This window comes from Zalophus californianus, chromosome 11 (genome assembly GCF_009762305.2).
Source record: "Zalophus californianus isolate mZalCal1 chromosome 11, mZalCal1.pri.v2, whole genome shotgun sequence".
Taxonomy (NCBI): domain Eukaryota; kingdom Metazoa; phylum Chordata; class Mammalia; order Carnivora; family Otariidae; genus Zalophus; species Zalophus californianus.
Window position 1 is genome coordinate 29,342,032 of NC_045605.1, and position 22,000 is coordinate 29,364,031.

General features: G+C 53.7%; 1 protein-coding gene across 1 annotated transcript in view; it reads right to left on the bottom strand.

Annotated features, from left to right (window-relative positions):
* Positions 1-22,000, bottom strand: part of IGSF9B (immunoglobulin superfamily member 9B) — a 59,096-nt gene that overhangs the window by 26,907 nt on the left and 10,189 nt on the right. The window contains exons 2-15 of the mRNA XM_027581076.2: positions 20,737-20,934; positions 18,841-18,987; positions 13,878-14,029; positions 13,487-13,604; positions 12,024-12,165; positions 11,557-11,702; positions 8,786-8,928; positions 8,330-8,470; positions 8,130-8,246; positions 7,697-7,847; positions 6,479-6,590; positions 3,931-4,106; positions 2,606-2,832; positions 1,711-1,795 (exon numbers count right to left, since the gene is read on the bottom strand). Of these exons, the coding sequence (XP_027436877.1) occupies positions 1,711-1,795; positions 2,606-2,832; positions 3,931-4,106; positions 6,479-6,590; positions 7,697-7,847; positions 8,130-8,246; positions 8,330-8,470; positions 8,786-8,928; positions 11,557-11,702; positions 12,024-12,165; positions 13,487-13,604; positions 13,878-14,029; positions 18,841-18,987; positions 20,737-20,934 (2,055 nt within the window). The remainder of the gene's footprint in view (positions 1-1,710; positions 1,796-2,605; positions 2,833-3,930; positions 4,107-6,478; positions 6,591-7,696; positions 7,848-8,129; positions 8,247-8,329; positions 8,471-8,785; positions 8,929-11,556; positions 11,703-12,023; positions 12,166-13,486; positions 13,605-13,877; positions 14,030-18,840; positions 18,988-20,736; positions 20,935-22,000) is intronic.

The following is a 22,000-nucleotide window of genomic DNA, read 5'->3' on the forward strand; positions in this document are numbered from 1 at the left end:
TGCTGCCTTTTGCCATGCCATCTCGACAAAATGAGAACTTACTGTGGAGGCACCTTGAGGGTAAAATACTACAGCAGGGAGAAGAGGTTGTGACTACAGAATTCAGATCCATCCATCTCTAAGTCATGACAGCACAGCTGAGCAATTTCTACAGGGAGGGTGAGCACACCCTGGTCGTTTCGGGTTCAGAATGCTGGAGCCAGCAGGGACATTCAACACAGGTCCAATTTCATTTTACAGGTAAAGAAGTGAGTTTCACTTTGTGCCCAAATCCATACAGCTTGTTAGTGATGGAGCCAGGACTAGACCCCCATCTACTGTACCCCACTTCAAAGTCAGTTATAATAGAAAGTGCCACACTTTAGATTCTGTGGATTCTGATATATTTGGCCAGAGCCCATCGTTCTGCTGAAAAGAACAATGGGTGAAAATAACCCAAATCGTGCTGATGAGTTGAGTGGGCAAATGGAATGCTAGAGCCTTTGGGAATGGGGGGCTCAGAGACGGGGGGCTGAGGGCACTGTGCCTTCATTCACCCACGGGAGTCTTCCCGGTATGTGGGCTTCCTTTCAGGTGCCAGACATAAAGCCACTGAACACAGAACAGTTCACTGATGAAAACCCTCAAGTCTTCTATTCTGGCCTTGGCTTCAAGCTCTGTTCCCTGCTCCTCCTCTCTGAGTCCCCTCCCTGGAGGGAAGTCAAGACAGGGTACCTTTGTAGTAAAAAAAAAAAAAAGAAGAAGAAGAAAAGAAAAGAAAAGAAAAGAAAAGAAAGAAAGAAAGAAAGAAAAGAAGGAAGGAAGAAAAGAAAAAAAGGTCCATGGTGCCATGGTGTTTAACATGAGGCAAAAGTCACACCCCACGGCCCCCAGTGCTCTGGTGCCACTTGGGTTCTCCCCTGTCCCTCCCCAAGTCTGCCTGCCCTGGTGCTTCTATAGCTCTGTGAGTCCTGCTGCATGAGCTTCTTGGCCAAGCTCCTTGCCAACTGGTCCCGCAGGTCCTTGTGTGAGCAGTGCCCACAGAAATGGTGCCATTGCTTAATCACTAAGCAAAAGCCTCTTCCCATACCAAGGGAGCCACTTCACTGGGCGAGGGAGGGGCTCTGCTGTCTCAGGAACTGTAGCTAGAGAAAGATGTGTAGAAATGGGACCAGGGCCAAGAGAAAGGAAGATAAATGGGGAAAATGCTAGGGAGTTGGCTTTATTTAGCCTGAAAAGAAATCTAGGGAGACGAAGGAGTGGAGGAAACAACACCAAACAGCAATTTTCCAAATAAAACCACCATAATTATAAAGCAGTCTTATAATAGGCCTTCAACAAATATGTGCTGACCTGTTGTCTCTCCAATTCACCGCCCCAGTCCATTACAGAGGACGGCACTGGAGGAAACAGGGATTTTATAGCAAAAGAACGTAAACCAAGTTCTTTTTGACTACTATCATGAGAAGATGAGCTACATTTCTCCCTGTGGCTATCTTATAGAAAGTGTCATAAATGCAGCTCTTTAGCTGGAGAAATCCTGTCCATCATGGAAGCAGAAGGATGGGTTGGAGGGCCTTAAGAAATGCGGTGACTCAGTTTCCACCAGAGCTCTCGTTTCCATTTCAGCCTCCCTCCCCATATTAGCTATCTCGCAAAGGACATCTACATGGCTCTTACGTCCTACAGCTGTAACAGACGCCCCCCCCCCCCCCCCACCAGCCCAAGTACCTGTGCTGGAGACGCCGGCGATGTTGCTGGGCTCGCTGATCAGATCCTGCATGACGGCCAGAACCCGGAATTCGTACCAGGTGTCCTACAGCCCCCAGGACAAGACCCTGTCAGCCTACAGACCTGAGACAGCCACTGACCCACTACTGACCCTCCCCCACCTGCCCTGCAATGATCTCTCATGGAACAGGGTACCCAAAGCAGTGGCATACTGGAAGTGATGAACAACCAGCTCTCAGTTTAAAAAAAAAAGTCCTAATTTGTAGCATTCGCCAATTTCCATGGTAAAAATACTCCCACCATGGCAGATTTCAATCTACAACTGTGAGGTCACTGAAAGCAGAGTTGGAAAGAGAGACGCACAACATGGACTCTCTCTTAGGAGCCCCCATGAGCCAGTTCTACCACTAAATGAGTGTCCAGGGAAGGAAGACAGAAAGATAGATGAGCTTGTCTGTATCCATGAAATAAGCTGCTTCCTCTCTCCAGCTAGAGAGACATCAAAGTTTAAAGGGGGTCAGCTGGGAAAAAAAAATAATGTATCTTCCTCCAGGAAGTCTAAATTGTTAAAGCAGGGGTCCTTCCCTGGGCAAAGTGAGGAGACTATCCTTCTCGGAAATCCTCTGCCCAGCCAAAGTTAGATTCCTAGCAGAAAGCTGAGGTCACTCTCTAGTTACACATTCGGGGCCCCTCACCTGCCCTCAGTTGCCATGACCTGAGGATCCCAGACTTTGGTAGCAGATCTGAGAATAAAGGAGTTGGTGTGGGGAGGGAACAGTACATGGCTGGGCCTCGTACACCTGACTTGGGTCACTCAAAGCTTCCGGTGACTCCAGCGAGTCAATGTCACTTTCAGAATTTGGGAACAGCAGCAGGGAAGAGCTGGGCACCTCACCTGTGACAGATCCTTGGCAAAGAATTCTCCATCAGTGCCTGGGATGGCACTATCTAAGATCTCCCAGTGTTCCCCGACACGGTATTCCATGATGTAGCGGTCAATGGGAAAGCTGTGATTGGCAGGGGGGAGCCAAGACAGGAGCACACCCTGCTGGGTCCGGTTGGCTGTGAGGCACCTTGGTGGGGTAACCAGCACCAGGGGTTCTGGAGTTGTGATAGGGAATGCTGCAGCACAGAGGGAAGAGAGAGAGAAGGGGCATGGCGGTGCGGAGGTCACTGCTCCCTCACCTCCCTACATGCTGTCTTCTGGCTCATCATGTGTCCCTCAGAGTGTGTCACGTTCCCTTGCATGAGTCATTTCAGGGACAAGACTGTCACATAAAAGATGTGGCCTACATGATCCTACTTTCTGAGCACTTCTAAAAACATAGATGCGGGGTGCCTGGGTGGCTCAGTCGTTAAGCGTCTGCCTTCGGCTCAGGTCATGATCCCAGGGTCCTGGGATCGAGCCCCGCATCGGGCTCCCTGCTCCTCAGGAAGCCTGCTTCTCCCTCTCCCACTCCCCCTGCTTGTGTTCCTGCTCTCACTATCTCTCTCTGTCAAATAAATAAATAAAATCTTAAAAAAAAAAAGATATTACAAAATGTATCTTATGTTCTCTTCTAAGGAAGTAGGAATGTCTTCCCATAGCTCACTTCTGCTCTCAATTGCCTTCTTGGCCCAGGTGGGAAACAAGGACCAGGAGGAAAGTTCTAGAGCAGGGGTAAGCATCCCACCACTGCTGCACCCCTTGGTGGCAGTAAAGGATCCAGGAACAGGCTGGAGGGGTGCCACTTGTTCACAGCTGCTCTTGGGGTGGGATGGAGTGAGCCACTGGGTCCAGGAAGGAAGAGTTGGCATGACTAGAAGATTCGACGGGGAGCACTGGCCACACGCCCACCACCAGACGAGGCCATGGGCCAGAGGAAAGAATTGGTAAGAGCACAGGAGGCAGGATTCCCAGCCTGCCCTGTGAAGCCACGGGAAGATGCAAACATGTGGCTTGGCAAGGAGGGATAAATACTAAGCCTCCTCCTTAACAGGAATCTGGCCCAAAGTGTTCTGACGTGGGACAAGGCACTATGGTCCAGGCAAACCCCACAGAACAGTATGACAAGTCCTTCCTGGGAGAGCGAATGACATAATTACGTAAAGCACGTAGGAAGGTGCCTGGCACATAGTAAGCAGTGAAGTTAGCTGCGAGGACCATCACCACCACCATTATCGTCTTTACTCAGCTCCTCCAGGAAATATCCTCAAGACATCCCAGCCTAGGGCCCTCACCTAAAGTGTTCACAGTGACCACCTCACTGAAGGCGCTCGTTCCCAGCTTGTTCTGGGCCAGGACGCTGAACTGGTATGCTGTCTCAGGCTCCAGGGCGTCCACTAGCAACCAGCTGGGTCCCGGTGGCACTGGCAAAGACAGCCAGTCGTGGGGCCCAAACTGTGCCCGCTTCATCCTGGCCAAAAGAAAGAGAGAGGATCGGGGACAAGGGGGTGGGGTGGGTTACACTGGAGACAGGAGAGTGCATGCAAGGTCCTCAAGGAGGTGGCGGTGGGCAGACCTGGCCTTCCCAGGCTTTGGGACAGAAAGAGGTAATGACCAAAGGTGGGAAATACCCAACTTTGGCTGTGCCAGGTCGCCGGCCACTGCTGGTACCTCCTCTGCTAAGAGGAGCCCCTAAGTATAAGTGACATTCAAGATCCTGGTCAAACTACCAAGTGCATTTTGGGAGAATCTCACCCTGGTCACAACGCTGAGAGGGGCTCTGCCTTGAGAGAAGTCAGGACATGAGGAACAAGGCAGGTGCCATTGTGGGAAAGTGAGGATGAGCAGCTCAGCAATGGCAGACTAGGGGAAGAACCCAGGTGACCTCAGCTGCGCACCCTCCTAGGGACAGCCAAAAGTGGGGCATCAAGTAACCCAGAGGGTTCACTCAGTCCAACCAGCTTTGAGTCATCTGAGGAAGTCTAGGGTGTATGACAAAAATAACCAGGGGTTTCCCCACAGTGAGGACCAGGATCCTTAAGGCCTTAACGGTTAGAACTCACCATCAAGGGGAAGGTCACGCTGTGTGTGGACAACACGGGAACTAGGAGTGAAGGTTAGGCCTTGTTCTATACCGCCCACTTAACTCTCCCCTGGCAATGAAGCCGGCCGTCTACAGGTGCAGTGCCCCGGCATCACCACGGGGAGGAGACATCATCCTATGGGATTGAGACCCTGGGCAGCTTTCTTGCAGCTCTGAGCTACAACTTAGCGGACGCCCGCCCACCGGGTTCCCTCTATGTTTAAAGGCTCACTAACATGAATGCTTAGGAGTTTGAGCTGTGGCAGCAGAAAGCACAGCAAAAAAGAAGCTAGTGCCAAGTGTCTGAGTCAGTACTGGGAGAGTCAGAGGCAATCAGAACGAGAGGAGGGAAGGAGGACTCCCCAAACTTTGCAACCACCCATACCCCCCATCCCGGCCCCGGGCACCAAAGCAAGTGAGCAAAGTGTAATAAAGCGGTGCAAATGAGCAGCAGCGTGGAGCAGGACCGCAAGCAGTGAGGGAAACCCCAATCTATGCCCAGACCTGCCACCTGGACGTCCCCAAAGATGGCTTGGCCATGCCAAACGCCCTTCCCTGGACACACAGCCACCTGGCAGCACCATGATTCTTGCAGTGGCCACCTGACAGAGTTGTCAGGAGCAACCCCCTCCCCCTTACTTCAGGCCCCCTCCCCAACCTCCGGAGGACCAGAGATAAGGATTGGAGGATGTTCTGGTTGCAACTCAGAGAGCTCCCCACGCTCACCACCTAGGTTCAGTGTGCCTATCCAGAACTCAAAACCCCTAGGATATTCAGGACATATCCACAAATCACCATGATGGGAAAGAGGGCAGCTTCCTCTCAACCTCCCTTGCTGTTGAGAAGTGTATCAAGGGCTCTCCCTGAATCTCCATGAGTTGTCCTCTGCAGGGATGTTTCCTCCTTCCCAGGCTCTGGCTGAGCCTGATTGGGAATACACTCAGATGAGGCAGGTCTGAAAAGGAGGAAGTGGGAGGACTCATCCTTCCTGCTCAAAGATGTCCCACGCTGCAGGTGGCCAGTTCCTGGCTCAGGATAGGAATGTGTGGGAAGAGAAATCTTTGGGGAATGGGAAGGAGGTCAGCTATGGCTCCTCTCTCCATCTTTTCCGTGCCTCCTGACCTCAGCCTGATTTGTGCATCTTTGAGATCCCTCACCTACCCCAAGGCTTAGGCAAAGATCTCAAATCACTACATCTGGCCAAATTAACAGCAGAGATATAAACACAATAGAGACACAGGGTCCTAGAGAAAATAGAGATGCTGAAGACAAGGCCAGAAGGCAAGCACCACTTCAAATCGGTTTCTGGAACCACTGGGGAAGCGACAGAATAAAAATTAGATTCTACGCTTCTGGCTGGGCTGTTTCACAATGCCCTTGAAGATTAGGAGTCTCTTCCAGACTCCAGAGGACAGAGGGACCTAAAAGAAGCATGAACCAAGGACACAAAAAGGGGTCGTGAGATAAGCTGGGGAAAGAGCAGCAGAGGGCGATGGTCACTTCAGGAAACAACCTAAACTGGCATCCCAAACCTTCCAGGCTGGGAACGCAGAACGCGCGGAATCCCTCAGACAGACACACCCCTCCCCCATAAGACCAAGTCACTGCGTCAACACACCTCACTGCCTGGAGGTCTAGCAGGCGAAGAACCATATCCTTCTCATAATGTCGACCCATCCCAGGGACTGACTGAAGTCGGGGGTTGGGGGAGGGAGAAGCAGAGAGCAAAGCATGCGGGGGTGACTCACAGAGGTCCGTACCAAACTGAGAATGTCTGCTCGAATCCTCCATCATAGCCTGGCTCCCAGGACACGTTGGCAGTTGTCATGGAGACCTGGACCCGGACACTGCCCGGGGCATGGGGGCTGGTGCCTGGAGACCAAGTGAAGTCCTCTCAGACTGAAATGAACTGGGTCCAGTGAGCTGGGCACCCACAGTGGCACTGCACAGTAGCAAAATGCAGTGCCCCAAGCGCAGCGCTCAGGGGTCAGGGATGCTCTGAGGAGCGGACACCCTGAGCAGTAGGGCTGCAGAAGGAAACCCATCCCCCTGTGCCATCTAGTCCTTCTAGCAAGACATGGCATGAGCATCAGGAATATGGCCAAAGGGAAACCAGAACCTTCGTCACCCCAGGCTAAAGTCCTGTGCTCACCTGGCAAACACAGAGACACTCTCCCTTAAGGTCACAGGCAAAGCCAAAAAGCCCCTGTCCTGTCAAGTTCTCTGGCCTCATGAGACAGCCATATTCCACCCGAACATCAAAGTGAGAGGCAGCACAACACAACTGTTAAGAACTTCAACTTGGGTTCGGGTCCTGGACCCAGCACTCATTAGCGATGCAACGCTCAGTGAGGTGTGCGATCCACGCCAGCCTTGGATTCAAATGGATGTACGCTGGGGACTTACCAGCTCTCGTCTCACAGGTTATAAATGATGGGGCACCACTTGGTACAGAGCCTAAAACTGGTGGTAAATGCTCAAAGTGTTGGCCACTGTTACGACTGGCTGTCAGTCCCCAGAGGGGCAGGCTGCAATGGTACAAGCTGAGGTCTTAGAGACACACACCTCAGGCAGAAGAAGTGGAAACATAATGCCTGGCACCCCAGGAAATGGGAATGCCAGGAATCTCCATGCCAAGCCCAGCCTATGGAGCTAAGTGCACGGGTCCCCTCCCAGGTCCCCCTCATTCCGTTCTTCCAGCTCCCCTTCCAGGCCCTAGACACAGACCTCTGAGCAGTTGCCCCTGCCCACGCACCTGTCCCATTTCTGTCTGGCAGTGTTGCTGGGTACATTCTGCCAGAAAAAGATCTCCTGGGACAGGCCCCGTGTCACCTTCCCTTACCCCGAGTCTATAGAGGGCTAAGGCTACACGCGGCAGGCTCCAGGTTCAGGGGTGGGCTGATTCAGGAAAGATGCCCAGAAAGGGTGGACAGTGCCCAGCACCCAGACCACAGCCCTCCTGCCCACAGCCCCCGTACCGATGACGGTCAGGTGGGTACTGGCAGTGATGCTGGTGACCACGTTGGTGGCGATGCACTCCCACTCCCCGTGGTCCTCCTTACTCAGGGCTCGAAACTGGAGACTCCCACTGGGCAGGGCATTGTGCTTGCTTCTGCTGGGCTTCCCTACCTTGGCCAAACAAGGAGGCAAAGAGGAAGGCAGGAGCGGGGTGGCAGGGGAGGAACCAGGTCGACAGGGAAGAAGAGAAGCCACCAACATGTCAGAAGTCCGAGAACAGGAAGAGAGCAGAACCCACACACTCGGCCTGCACCCCCCCACCATCCCTCCTCCAGAGGACCCATCACTCTAGAAGGCAGACCCGCTACTCAGCACTTGGCCCTGTTAGAACAGAGCCACTATAGGTCTTGCCCATCTGCCACACTTCCCAGGAGCTCCAGAACCCAGAGGTACCTTTTTCCACGTGATGACAGGGAAAGGGTCCCCTGCAGCAGCGCAGGGAATGAGCAGCTCCCGGCCGGCCTCCTGCCTATATTCCCAGCCTGGTAGCACCGTAAAATACGGGGGGTCCTAGGGAGAGCACAGCAAGGCCATGACGCCGAGCGTTTCAGGTACCCACTCCCACGGGGGCCACTCTCAGCCCCAGGCCTCACCTTCAGGACAAGCCGTGCGGGAGCAGACTGGCCCATGGTCCCCAAGGTGTTGTAAGGCACACAGGTGTAAGTGCCAAGAGCCTCCTCTGTGGCCTCCTCAATCCGAATGGAGCCATCCTCCATCAAGGTCCAACCCAGGTTCTGCCAGAGCACAGACAGCAGAGCAGGGAGCAATGGTCAGGGGGCAGAAGCTTGGTCCTGGCCCCCGCCAGGCCAGCCCTGAGCTGGTAGGCCTGGGCAGAGCCCCAGCTAGCCTGGGGCAGGGGCTGTCTAAGTGCCCTGGGAGAATGGCTCAAGCTCTACCAGACAGCAGACCCCCACAGGAAGCAGTTCTGGGTTCCTAGAGTTTTCTGGTGGGGAGTGGAGGAGTCCTGGCAGGGAACCAGACCCTCAGAGGCAGTACCTCAGCGGCAGGAGTGTGTCTCACTGTGACCCCCACATGCATCTCTCTAGCACCTTCTCGACCTGCAGGGGGCGGCCATCCTTGTTCCATTTGACCACGGTGGCCGGTGGCTCTGCATCCACAGGGCATCGGATATAGCCGTGAATTCCCACGGGCACGTAGATGACAGGGGGCATGTTGAGGACACGGGCTGGGTCTGCAGAGGGGTCATGTGGGGTAAGAGAGAAGAAAGGCATGAGGAAAGGCAAGGAGTGAGAAATCTGGGCAGGGGGCCAAGACTCCTCACACACCCCCGGGGTCTCATACAGATACCCCATCTCCAAGGAACTGCCATTCACACCCACCCACCCATGTGTCCTCAGTGCTCACAACAGTGCCAGATGCCGGGGCCACCACGAGGAACAAGACGGACAAAGCCCAGAGTCCACACCAGGCCACCCCCATGCAGTGCAGGCTGCAGGTGGCTTTTGCCTGTCCAGCTGACTGCATTCTTCAGAACAAAGGCATGTTCTAGTCTGCTCCGATCCATAACACTCCTCAAATGCTTCTACGCATGGACTGAACTGCAGAACAAGGACTCTCAACGTCCATATCTCCAGCCCCTAGACTCCAAACTCAAAGTCAACGTTTGACCACACCCTCCACCAATTGCTCCTTATCCCAAATCTCTCTGGGACACCAAGCAGCTCTCGGTCCACATCCTAAGCCAAAAGAAGAATGTCAGTTCTATGCATAATGTGTTCAGAGGCATGACCACCGGTGGTTCTTTTCTCTCCTCTCTATTGGGCTAGTTGCCCAGTCCCCTCTGAGCCTCAGTTTCCCCTCTGTGCAGTTGGAATGCAGAATAAACCTTGGCCACAGAACGGATGAAAGGTTCTCAGGAGAACAGCAAGAGCGGCACATCCTGTGATGTGGGTGACTCATCAACTTTCGATTCCCCCAATTTCCCCTGAGGGCTACCAAGGAGAAAGGTCCAGAACTTCCAGTGAGGCAGTGAGGATGAATGAGCTGGTATCTTTTAAGCATTTGGAGCTCTTCAGAGAACAGCATTACATAAATACCAGGCCGAGTTATATATTTAGACATAGCTTCCTACTTTTGTATGTAGAGTTTTTTTTTTTCTTCTCCAAGATTTTCAAAGGTTTATGAATGGGAAATACTCTGAACACTGCTTTTTAGCAGAAATAAAGATCCTTGTCTCACCCACCTGGAAATCTCACCCCCCGGATTCTCTTTGAAGACAAGGAGGTAAAAAAGGACAAGCGGGAATGGGTGATGGCACTGGGGAGAGACGGGGAAACCACACACCCCTCTAGGCAGAAAAATGGCCCACGGCTTCACGGATGCGGGGCTTACTCCTGGTTAGATTCATCATCCTTCTGAAGACCACCCCTGTTGGCTCTCTCCCTCTGCCACTGCCACCTTTTTGCCCAAGTGACATAACCAGACAAGATGCTACTCCAAGTGGACTTTTCCCTTCCCCAGGCCCCTTCACATCCAGCACAGGTTGGGGCACAAGCTAAGTCACGTGCAAATAGCTTCTTGGCTGGCTTTTTCCTACTGCAGGTCTGGGTGGGACAGGCCTGATGTTCTGGGTCACATCACATCGCTTTTCTTGGGCCTCATAGCCCTTAAAAACTCGGGACTCCTAATGTAGCATGCTGAAAGCCCTTTAAAGTTGATGACAGTGGGAATGGTGAAGTGTTGCCTTTGTCCCTGCTGGCAAAGTCACTGCATCAAGAAGAAAACGATGAGAATGTGAGGTTAGCAGCTGAGCAGGGCTCAAAGGTCCAGCCTGGCTCCAACACCCCAAGGCCCATTCAACAGGAGACAAGTGCAAACACCCAGCTCTGCAGTGTGGCTTCGGAGACCAGCCCCACCTCCCGGGGTCACCGACGGTTCTCCTGCTTGTTCTCAGCTCAAATGCTGACCCAGGAGTCTCCAGACTGTTCACCTTCTCACCCTGCCGCTGCATGCCCTTGCTGGGGGAGCGGCTCTCCCACACCAGCCCTCACCTGTCACCTATGGTAACAACGCAGCACCTTTGTTGTCTGAATGACAGGGCCATCCACAAATCAAAAGGAAGAAATTAATCCTCATTACTCATCCTTCTCTCTCTTTCTCACGATGATCAGCTTGCCAGGGGGTGGAAAAGCATTGACTATGCTGATGGATTCAAGATTAGCAAACTGAATTATTGTGCTTGCACAAAAGGCCTCGGCTGTTCTGCCATGAGGAGCAGTTCATCCATTTGGATCTCTGGCAGCCCAAGAGAAGAGCAAGGAGAAAGCCAGGAGGGAGCCAGGTGTTGGCAGAACGAGATCAAGTCACCCCAGAAGAGGGCTCTGTCCCCCTCACCCCACACACCCATCCACAGTGGGGGAAGGCACAGAGCTTGCAGGAAATCTAACCCTGCATCAGTTTCACCTGCCTTCCCTCATATACCGGAGGAAAAAAAAGCACCAGAGAGCATCTTGTTCATGGTCCAGAGAGAGGTGCTGGCTAGCATTCAGTGCAAGGACAACTGCTCAGAAGGTCTGCCGATCCTTGAATCCAACCTGAGCTTGGCTGACGGAATGAATCAGCTAACACGTGGAGCGATGCCGGGCCCATAGGAGATGCCCAGCAAGTGCTAGCTTCACTTCAACTGACCAGTCCAGGTCTTGGCCTCCTGTTGGGCTGTCCCTGCTTCCTGTCATTCCTCTGCCCACATTCCCTCAAATGACCCTCAGTCTCTTGCTGTCCTCTAGCCTCCAGTCTGGCTAATGAGGCCTGCATCTTCTGGAACCCCCACCATGTGTGGCTCTCCCTCGCTCCTACTCACACTGCACAGTTAAGTACGCTGAGGCAGAGGGGGAGCGCCCCAGGCTGTTGCTCGGGACACAGGTGTACTTCCCCGCATCCTCTGGCTTCACCCGGAAGATGATCAGGGTCCCATCAATCAAGATCCGCACTCTCAACTTCAGGTCGCTGCAATCACACAAGGAGATAAGGAGGGGCGGGGGGTTGGCACGTAGGGAAGAGGGTCTTCCATGAGACAGCAGAGCAAGGCAGCAAGGAGTCCCCTCACCCTGCGAATGAGGCAAGGAGAGCCAGACTTCCTCACATTCCTGGCTCCTCTCAAGCCTGCTGTGTGCAGACACCAGCCTTGCACGTGGGACAGGCTGGACCACCCCTCTTGCAAGCTCCCAGAGGCCAAGGGCGGCCTGCGGCAGCCCCTGCTCAAAGCCTTGCCCCTGGGAGGCGTGGTGGCTGGGGACCCCCCCTGAGAGGGCAGGGCAGTATGCTCACTTCTGGAAGTAGACGTTCTCATCCTGCCAATACCAGGTGTAGGTGAGGTTGCCGGGATACGCCTCTGCCCGGCAGGTGAGCAGAGCGTCCTGGGATATGTTGACAGTGATGTTCTCAGGAGGGGAAACTATGAAGGGAGGCCCTGGGGAAAGAGGAAATAAACATGACCTTACCTGGTGCGGGAGGGGAGAGCGACAGCTCGGGGGGCCTCCCAGGAAGGTCTGAGACACCTCGGGAAGGGGTGCCCAGAACTCTGGGAGGGAGCTGGGGGGCAGCACTGGCCCACGAGGGAGCAGCATACCCTGGGCACCTGTCACAGAGATGCTTCCAGCTGCTGCCAGTGTTCAGCTTCTTATTCTCCTTAAAAGTCCCAGAGATGCAAAAGGTCCTGGCATGTGGCCAGTGTGTCCCAGCCCTGGGAGACCGCTACAGACACCCTTCTTGGTGTATACCTGCACCCCGCCTCTATGCACACACGGCCTCTATAAATCCTGGCTCCCCAAACCAACCATCTGACGCCCCCCCACACACACACACCCCTTCCTGCCCATCCAAGCAGGGCACAAGCAGGAGGGACAAAGGCCACTCTCTTCAATCCAGAGCAAGGAATAATCTGGCCTCTGAAGGAGTTAAGGGGCTTGTGCTGCTTATCAGCCAAAGGTCTGGAGGGCAGATTGGGGGCGAGGAGGCAGGGGGCAAGCAGAGTCACCAGCGGGTGAAATCCCAGCTCTCCCTGGCACTGGCTTTCCAGACAGGCCACAGCTGCCCCCTGGCTCTCTGCTGAGAGGGCAGCTCTTCTCCAAGCTGCAGAGGGACCTCTGGCCCCCGCTGCCACTCAACACTCCAAGTCAGAAGGAGGCAGAAAGAACATGTGTCTCAGCAGCCCTGGCAGCCCAGACAGCCACCCCTAGCCCTCGCTGTTCCTCCAGTAGTGGGGGGCAGGCAAAGAAGATGGCTGGGCTCAGCACAAAGAGACCCCGCCACCTGATGCTGCCCCCTCTGGAGCACTCTGGGGCCCCAGGCAGGGCGGACTGGCATTTCCCAGTGCTGACCAGGCAGACCCCAGCTCTGCCAAATGCCCTCAGTGTTGTTTAAACGTCTAAGGTTTGGACTGAATTCCTGACGCCATCACTAATGGGGTGGGAATCTGAGAGAGGTCCCCTCCCCTGGGGAAGATGGAGGCATGGCAGGACACTATTTGGACAGAGAGAGAAACCCAAAACCCACTCAACATGGTGCCTCCCACCATCCCACGTGATGGCCACAGCAGGTCACCATGGGAGCTCTGGCTGTGAGCTACACAATACTCGGGAGGAGCCCAACCCCACTCCTTGTGGGCTGCCCATCTCTCCAGCCACCCCAGCTGTGCCAACTATGCCCTGGGCAAACCTCTCTGCAGCTCATATGGGCTGGAAGTCACTGCAAAAGTTCCAGGGCATGAAAGGGAGAGGAACTGCTCTTACCTTGGACAAGCAGGTGAGTGGTATGGACAGCCTCTCCCTGGATGCTGTATGCACGACAGGTGTAGGCACCTCTGTCCTCCCTACTGACCGATGTCACCGTCAGGCTGCCATCACTCACCTGGGGCCAAGGAGAGACGGAGCTCAGCACCCACCCGGGGGGCCCACCAATGCCGGCCCCAGGTGGAGAGGGACTTGGGGCTCATGCACTAGGGGAATACGGAGCCAGGCACTTCATGTTTCATCTCCCTCCAACCAGACACCAGCCAGGCTGCGTGCTCAGCAGAGTGTTACCAGTCACATGAAGTGGGAGGCCGCCGAGGAGAGGGAGGAAGCAAAGGAAGGGGAGCAAGGAGGAAGAAGTGCAGCAGCTCCAATGGAGAATCACACTTACCTGGTATTTCCCACTAGCACCTAGGAGTGTCCCCTCCTTGAGCCAGGTGACAATGGGCTTGGGGTTCCCAAAAGCTGTGCAGGTCATGGTAACACTGCCACCCTCCTTGGCCTCGATGTACTGGGGGGGTGTTTCTGTAAAGGTGGGAGGAGCTGCAGAGAGACCCGGGACGGGGAGGGGGGGGGGCGGCGGTTAGCCAGGCTGCTGCCCTGCATGCAGCACCCACCCATGCCAGGCACCATGCCCACTGTGTTCATACATAACCCTCTGTGAGGCGCTCGGATAAACGAAGGAAGGGGCAGACGGGTAAAATCCTCTGCCCATGAGTCGTACAGGGGGAGGAGAGACCTGAAATTCAAAGTCAGTCTGGCTGGGTGCAAATTCTCAACTTCTCCCACTGTACTCAGCTAATTCCCAATAAACAAACATTTGCTGAGCATCTATGATGCTACTATGCTCAGCACTAAGGACAGAGCAATCAACAAGCAAGCTCTCTCACAGCATGCGCCCACCTGCCCCCAGCTCCCGTCTGTTCCGTCATCCCCCAGTCTTTCACTCAGCCTCTCTGGGCTTTACCTAAATCTGGCCCCCTCCAGGACTGAGGTGAGGAGTAAGTGAGATAAAGTTTGTGAAAGGGATCTTGTCAGGTAAGTATGTGTGAAATGTTGGTTATTTTGCCATTACTCTCATCATAATCATCTCCCCCGAAACCTCTGAGGCATCCACGAGAAGCTTTGAGATGGGTGTCACCTCTCCAGACAGCACTGCCCTGAGAACCAGTCAGAGTGCTTTGAGATTCAGTCCTGCCTGCCCCTCATTCTGCCAACCTCGTCTGCTACCACATACCCCCTTCACTGTACTCTAGCCACCCTGGCTGTCTTTGTCTTCCTCAAATGTGCCAAGAACACCCAACCCCAGGGCCTTTGCATGTGCTGTCTTCTCTGTACCCAGACCTCACTCCCTTGGTTCATGCAAACCCTTGCTAAAATGCCATCTCTGCTTTAAGTGGTTGACCCATCTAAGATAGCACTTCCAGCATTCTCTACCCCCTTGGACCGCTTTATTTTCTTGAAAGCAACAATCACTGACTCTCCCTGAGAACAAAGATCTTTTCTGTAAATCCCACTGCATGCCCAGCTTTTCCCACAGTTCCTGGCATGTAAGAGAGCACACAACAAACATCTGTTGAATGGACAAACGCATTTAGTATACACACATACACACACCTACAGACCAACACAAATTCAAACACACAAAACTTCCTAGGAGCAAGATCATGACAATACCACTTCCCTCCAACATTTCCAACACCCTTAGCCCAGCGTGGGCACACAAGGGGCACCGGGAGGGTGCATACTTCATCACACATGAAACACACACAATGGACACCTTCAAGCACATCAATCCTCATCCAACATCTAATGCAATAAAAGTGATGGCAAAAACCATCCCAAATCCTTATACGGGGATTCTGAAGTCCCAACTTCCAAAACGGAATGTGTGTTCATCTCCAACAGAGGCCCTCTTGCCAAACCTGCCCCTTGAAATGCAGCTAATACAGTCTCAGCCTCCATTACCTCTGGTATCAAGCTTAAAAGAAAAGATAATAAATTAAATTACGTCCTGAAGTGACAAATTAATTACTAATTACATAATTACTTTATTATTTAGGTGCTAATCAGGAAAGTACTTTGAACAATCTCGAGTTTTCAGGAAAATAATGGTTTGACTCTCGATTATTTACAGAATTAGGTGTTAGCTTGCCAGCTACATTTCCAGACTTAATTCTTTTTCACAAGTGCCCTATAATTAATAGTGCAGGTTAGAAACAGGCTGGCCTCTCCTCCAAGTAATTCACTAACCTAAAGCAAGACTTGGCTTGGGCTTTTTGGGTCTTTTCTATGTGATAAAGGAATAATTGGGTTTGTTTCCACCCAACTGGTCTTCAGGAAAACACAGAAGGAGAATGAGACCATTTGTAATTCTAATTTTTCACTGGCCTTTCATTTTCCAAAGGTGAAATCTGTCAGAAAATGCCTGACACTAAACATTCTAGTTTGGAAGCAATGGAATGTTGGCACTCTCTCTAGACTCTTTCCTTCCATAATGGAAATATTTATGCTGGAAGGAACCTCAGAACGCGGGTGAAGGGAGGGGGGAATAAAGGGAGAGAGCTCTCTCACCTTGAAAGGTGTCTGTTGTGTTCTCCCCATTTGGGAGGCAGGCTCCTGGCTAAGGGCAAAGTATTCTATGGTAAACTCTGGTTCTGAAGCCTGGGGCAGAGAGGGGAGCAATCTTAGCTTTCCTGCCCAACACCTCCCTATGAACAACCTGCCGCCCTCCCTGAACGCACTGACTCTCCTTCCTCTAGGCTTCCAGTCATGCTGTTCCCTCTGCCTGGAATACCCTTCTGCACCTCCCATCCCTGCACCTGGCTAACTCCCTAGTCAGGTCTCTGCACAGGAGTCACTCCCTCAGAGAAGCTCTCCCTCCTTTGTTCTCCCAAAGCCCATATTGCAATTGTCCCTGGGCTTACTGCCTCTGGAAGTCTCCTTAAGAGCTAGGTCTGGGTTGGGTCCACTGCTGTGTCCCCAGAGCCTGCCACAGAGAAAACATTCAAAATGTGTGTGTGTGTGTGTGTGTGTGTGTGTGTGTGTGTGTGTGTGTGTTACTTCCCTTTACTTACAAGATTTACAAGGAGCACTCCAGCCTGATCTCCAGGCCACAGAGAAAACATTCAAAATGTGTGTGTGTGTGTGTGTGTGTGTGTGTGTGTGTGTGTGTGTGTGTGTGTGTGTGTGTGTGTTACTTCCCTTTACTTACAAGATTTACAAGGAGCACTCCAGCCTGATCTCCAGGCCCAGGGTATACAGGTTACTCATGTAAATACTAAAAGCCAGGATTCAAGATGTGTTGTGAATTGACAAGGACTTTCAAACTACCACGGTCCTCTGCATCTTCCACTCTGAGGACCTTCCTGTGTTACTGCCTCCCTCCCACTACACGCTCATCTGATTTCATCTTTTTTCTCTCTTGAGAAAGAGGATGGCCAGCAGCTGACCCACATGTAATTAACGTTCCAGACACTATGCAAGACGCTTTCTCACACAGCATTTCATCTGATCCTCACAACACCTCTGCAAACAGGCACTGGAAGAGTTGATGCTCAGAGACTTACCCGAGATCCTACAGCTATTGGATTCATGAAATGAATGCAGTGGGTTCGTGAAATAAACCAAACCTTCTCAGGTCTTGTCCCATGCTCATTCCACTCTGAGCAATTAGGAATTCTCAAAGAATCAACTCCCACTCATGCGCACAGGGACATAACAGAACACACAATTCTTAACTAAATTCTACTTTCCCGTCGTGTGAGCGCCTACTGAGCACTCCATGTCTCAGGTAGCCGAATGGACTGCCAGCATGACACGAAAGAAAAGGGGGTGGAGATTTCAGCCCAGCTTTGGAAGGGCACAGAAGACACAGAAAGCAACATGAGGACTCTCGGCTCGGTGTTCAGTCAGTGAAGCTTTTAGCAGCCGATTTACCTTCCTAATTATGTTTTGCTTGGGCTAATATTAAGACGAGTTTTCGTTCTGGGCACACACAACAGCTGTCATCAAAAGGAGGTGACTCAAAAGCTTGCTGTGTGATGGGGACAGCCCACCCAAGACTTAAAATAAGCCTCCAATCAGTCTCTTGGGACTGACTGACAGGAGCCAACTGCATCGAATGGGTTGGGCAGTGTGGACCAGCACTGTTCTAGGACCATAATGGCTAAGGGATCAGTGCCCTGGCTAAAAGAGCCTGTTCTTTCAGGACCCTGGAGAGGTTCTCAAGCCACAGAGTATGGCCTGACCCCCGTGGGAGGAACGACCCAACCCTACAAGGCATGGCAGACAGAGCCATCCTTCAGAGCAGATCAATACCATCAGAAGCTTCCAAGCCAGGCACATCAATTTCTCTCTCCCACCCACGGCATCTATAGTCACAGACATCAAAACCATAAGGACCCAAGCTGTGTGTGGCACATCCAAAGCATATATGCCACTTCTCCAGATTTTTCTCCACAGTTCCAGCTTCTCCTGGCTCCTCCAGAATATCTCCTCCCAAGTAAGGACTCCCAGGGACACAAGAGAGACTCTCCATCTGCGGACACAGAGAAGGCCCAGTGCCTGGTGTGGTCACAGCCTCAGACCCAGGCCCCCAGCCTACACCAGCACTGGGAACTGGGCCAGCTCACACGTGGCCTCTGCAAACACTTGAAAAGCATCAACACACAGCACAATTCACTTCATGAGAGCTCTAAACACCTGACAGCCATTAACATGGTTACTCTTCACGGGATTCTTACATTTCCTTGGACAGTAAACCCAGTACAAGCAGGGACCGTGTCTGGACTTTGTCACCACCGTTTTCCTATCACCTGGTGCAGGCAAAGCACACAACAGACCCTCACTGCATGTCACTCAAATGAACATATTTAACAAGGAACCAAAATATTAACCTAAAAAGGAAAACTGTCATGGTAGGACTCCAGGAATCCCACTAGTGTGGGAAGGCATTTCCTGGGCTAGCAGGGTCTTCCCAAGGCTGAGAAATGGCGTCAGCAGTTACAAATTTGGCTTCCACAAAGCCTTAACCCTCTGGTTTCAAGAACCAGATTCCGACCTCCCTCTAAGGAACTCTGACGCCAACACCCACAGCAAACCCCACTTTGTGCTGCTTCTCCCGTGCACCTCCACTGACCCCAGAGGCTCTAGGGAGACAGCTGAGGGGGAGCAGGAGGTGGGAGCTGCTAACTCAACGGGGCCCAGCCCTGCTGACTAGTTCTTGCAGCAGAGATTTGGCGCAGGGATAGGGTACAGTCAGGAAAGAGGCTTCCCCTAAAGCAGGTCCTCAGAGTGTAGACTTCCAGGTCACTCCCCACCCACCCATCCCCAGGAATGAGGCCCATACGCACCGTTGATGGTAAGATGGACCCAGCTGCCGTTGTGAAAGGTGTCATACTGCTGGTCCAGCATGAGCACTTTGCACTCGTACCAGCCCTGATCCTCAGAGCGAACCTGCTCCAGCCGCAGGGATGCTTTATCATGAAGACTTGCCCGGCCTGCAGTAAGAAAGTGGACAAAAGCCCAGGAAGCCATCAGGATGAGGCTAGCAGCACAACGCCCGCCAAAGGCAGAGGACCCATTGTAACATTCCAACCATTTCCCATGGCAGGGCCTCAAAATTACATCCGGCACCAACCCCAGGCAGCAGGCGGCAAAGGGAAAGGCACGCAGCCTGGCCACGGAGACATTCTCCCAGCCTCAGTTGGCCCCACCCAGCTGCAACTGTAACTCTGGGTTTGGCACTGGGAAGAGCTGCAGTCCCTTGGAATACTCCTGTCCTTTTGCAGGTCTCTTGGGACAAAGGAAGGGCACGGGGGATGCAGAGTTGAAGAAAGAGAGCAGGAGGAAGCAAGGGAGGGAGCAAAGGTGCAAACAGAAGAAGGCGAGGTAGGGGACTCTAGGGTAGGCCTCTGAACCTCAGTTCAGGCTGAGTGACATCCCCCTCCCACCTGGGTCCCCACGCCCAGCACCTCTCTGCCTGGCTGACCTACGGTAAAGCAGAGGGAGGGCAGGCAGGGACAAGAGTGGTGGGAGGCACCAGGGCCCATAGGCCCGAGAATGAGGCTAGGGCTGGCGGGCAGAGCAGAGGCCCCCCAGCTACGCTCCTTGACTCCAACCTCTTCCCCATTAGGAGGCCATCTTTGTCTCACTCATGGAGATGAGAAGGTAAGAGATGCCGCAGGAGGCAAGCGGAATGGGAGCCCAGGATGAGGAGCAGCCCTGAGGGCCCACCCTTCCCTCACCCACCACCTCAGCCCACCGCTTCTCCAGTGTCTGTTTTCATCCTTGTCTCAACGCTGGCAATCTGCCTAAAAACCAGAATGTCAAAACCAACCACGGCCAAAAAGAGAATGAGAGATGGGTCCAAGAGGGAGAGAGAGAGAGAGAAGCGGAAGCTTTTTGGGAGAAGTGCAATTCAGACCTCAGGAGTCAGAAGTAAAGATAAGAGCAAGGTCTGCCAGCGTCCTGTCTTCCTTTAAAACCCCAGCACACACATGCACTCGTGAACACACACACACACTCACACTCCCATTCACATATGCACCCTGACGCACGCCCCACGCTCTCCTCCCTGGCCGGCTGGCGGGCAGGCACGGCAGTGACACACAGCAAGGCCCCTGCTGGAGGGAGCAACTACAGAGCAAGACACCCGGGGGCCCGGGGGAGGGAGGCCGGAGTGGCAGAGGTGGCAGAAAGCAGGTGCCCACCGCCGTGGCATGAACTAGCCCCAGACGTCTGCCTCCGCTCAGGGATGGGATGAGGCCCCAACGTCAGAGCCAGAGGGAAGGAGTGGGCCAAGGCAGACAAAGCCGAGTCCACAGTGGCCACCAGCACACGCCGGGCCAAGGGCAGCACGGCTCTGACTCAGCTTCTTCCTGCACAGAGCTGTCCTTCAGTGCAGCCCTGCTGTCCCGCACGGTGGGCTCTCTGGGCTTCCTTGTCCTTACTACTGCCTCTGCCCCTGCACATCCCCAGTTGTGCTGTGATGCTCTGTGTCGGCGCCACCTCGTCCCTCTCCTCCCCACCACTTAATTAAAACCTACCAAAGTCCCAAGGATGGGAGGAAAGAGGCAGAGACTACGGAGAACAGATAACAGACCAGTCAGAAAAAGAAGCGGCAATAGAGAGACAGGCTGGAGGAACAGTGACCATGACCCCTGAAAAAGAAAAAGGCCAGCCATGCCAAAACCAGGAGATGAAATGGCAGGGTGGGGTGGGGGAGCCCCCTGCAGCCCAGACCTTACCTGCATACTCAGGGTCCACATGGGGTGGATAGTAGCCAAACTTGATGAAGATAGGGATGGGTACCCCAAACTTGAACCACTCCACAACATAGGGCGGGGGCTGTCCCGTCACCGGATGAATCACGTCGCATCGCAGGACCACGCCCTCACCGGCTCTTGCGGTCACAAACTCGGGCTCCTCTCGCAGGCCGTGGGCAGCTAGTGGGTCAGCAAAGTTGGGATGCACAAAGGGAGGTGACAAGGAGATCTTGCCTTTGCAGCCCAAGAGGCAGCCCCCTGCCCATCCGAGCCCAAGGACCTCCATCCCCCACCCCCCTCCCCAAGGCCCTCCTCCTGAAAAGCTCAGTCACTCCCCAGAGGGTCCCTAGTGCACCCTGAACCTGTTCTCCCCCTCCCTGCTCATACCTCCCACAGCCCTGGGGGTCCCAGGTATCCGTGAACCTGAGATGGGGAAGAAGTGGGGAAGAAGAGAAGGAAGCAGTTCTTTCCAGTCCTGCTAGCCAAATCTTCCCTCCCCAATCCAAAGAGCACAGCCATGATCATGTCCTCCCCCACTGTACCCCCCCCAAACAGTTCTAAGGGGTCTGGCTACTGAGAAAGTAGAGGGGCCTCAGCCTCGCTGTGAAGACCCGCAGCCTGGGCTACAGGGGCCTGCTGTAGCTGAGAGTGTAAATATGGAATCTCTTCCTGTGCAGGATGCTTCCCACCAGAGCCTGGTAGGAGCGGCAGAGACAGCCTCCTCCTACGCCCCACCCCCAGCTCAGCCTGATGTTCACAGCACAAAACAAGAGTACTCCATACAGAAGCAGGGGGAATCCCTAACAAGCTGAGCAGAGGCTGCTCATGGCAACACTAGAGGGAAAACCCCACAGGCCTGACTGGCCTCTCCAGGCCCCTCCTCCCTTGCCCCACTGCGCCTGCTGCAGAGAGGGGAGCAGGAGGGGTCTCCAGCCCTCAAAATTCCAAGCCCCAGACATCACCATTAGAAAAGCAGGGTGCTGGGGACAGAGCGGGACCCCTGAGACTGGGGAAATCACCCCAACTTTGGCAGATGATAAAACATACGTCTGGATAGGGTGCACGCATCCTCTTGGCATTGGGAAGGCAAAGTGGAGAGAGACCCCCCCCCCAAGCTGGAGAACACAGAGAACAGGTTAACTCAGGCGCTGCTTCTCACCGGGCAGCCTGCTCCCGAGCCCCGACAGGAGGCGTGCTGCCCCCACCTTCAGCCTGAAACTGCTCCCTCCCACACGACGACTCCGTG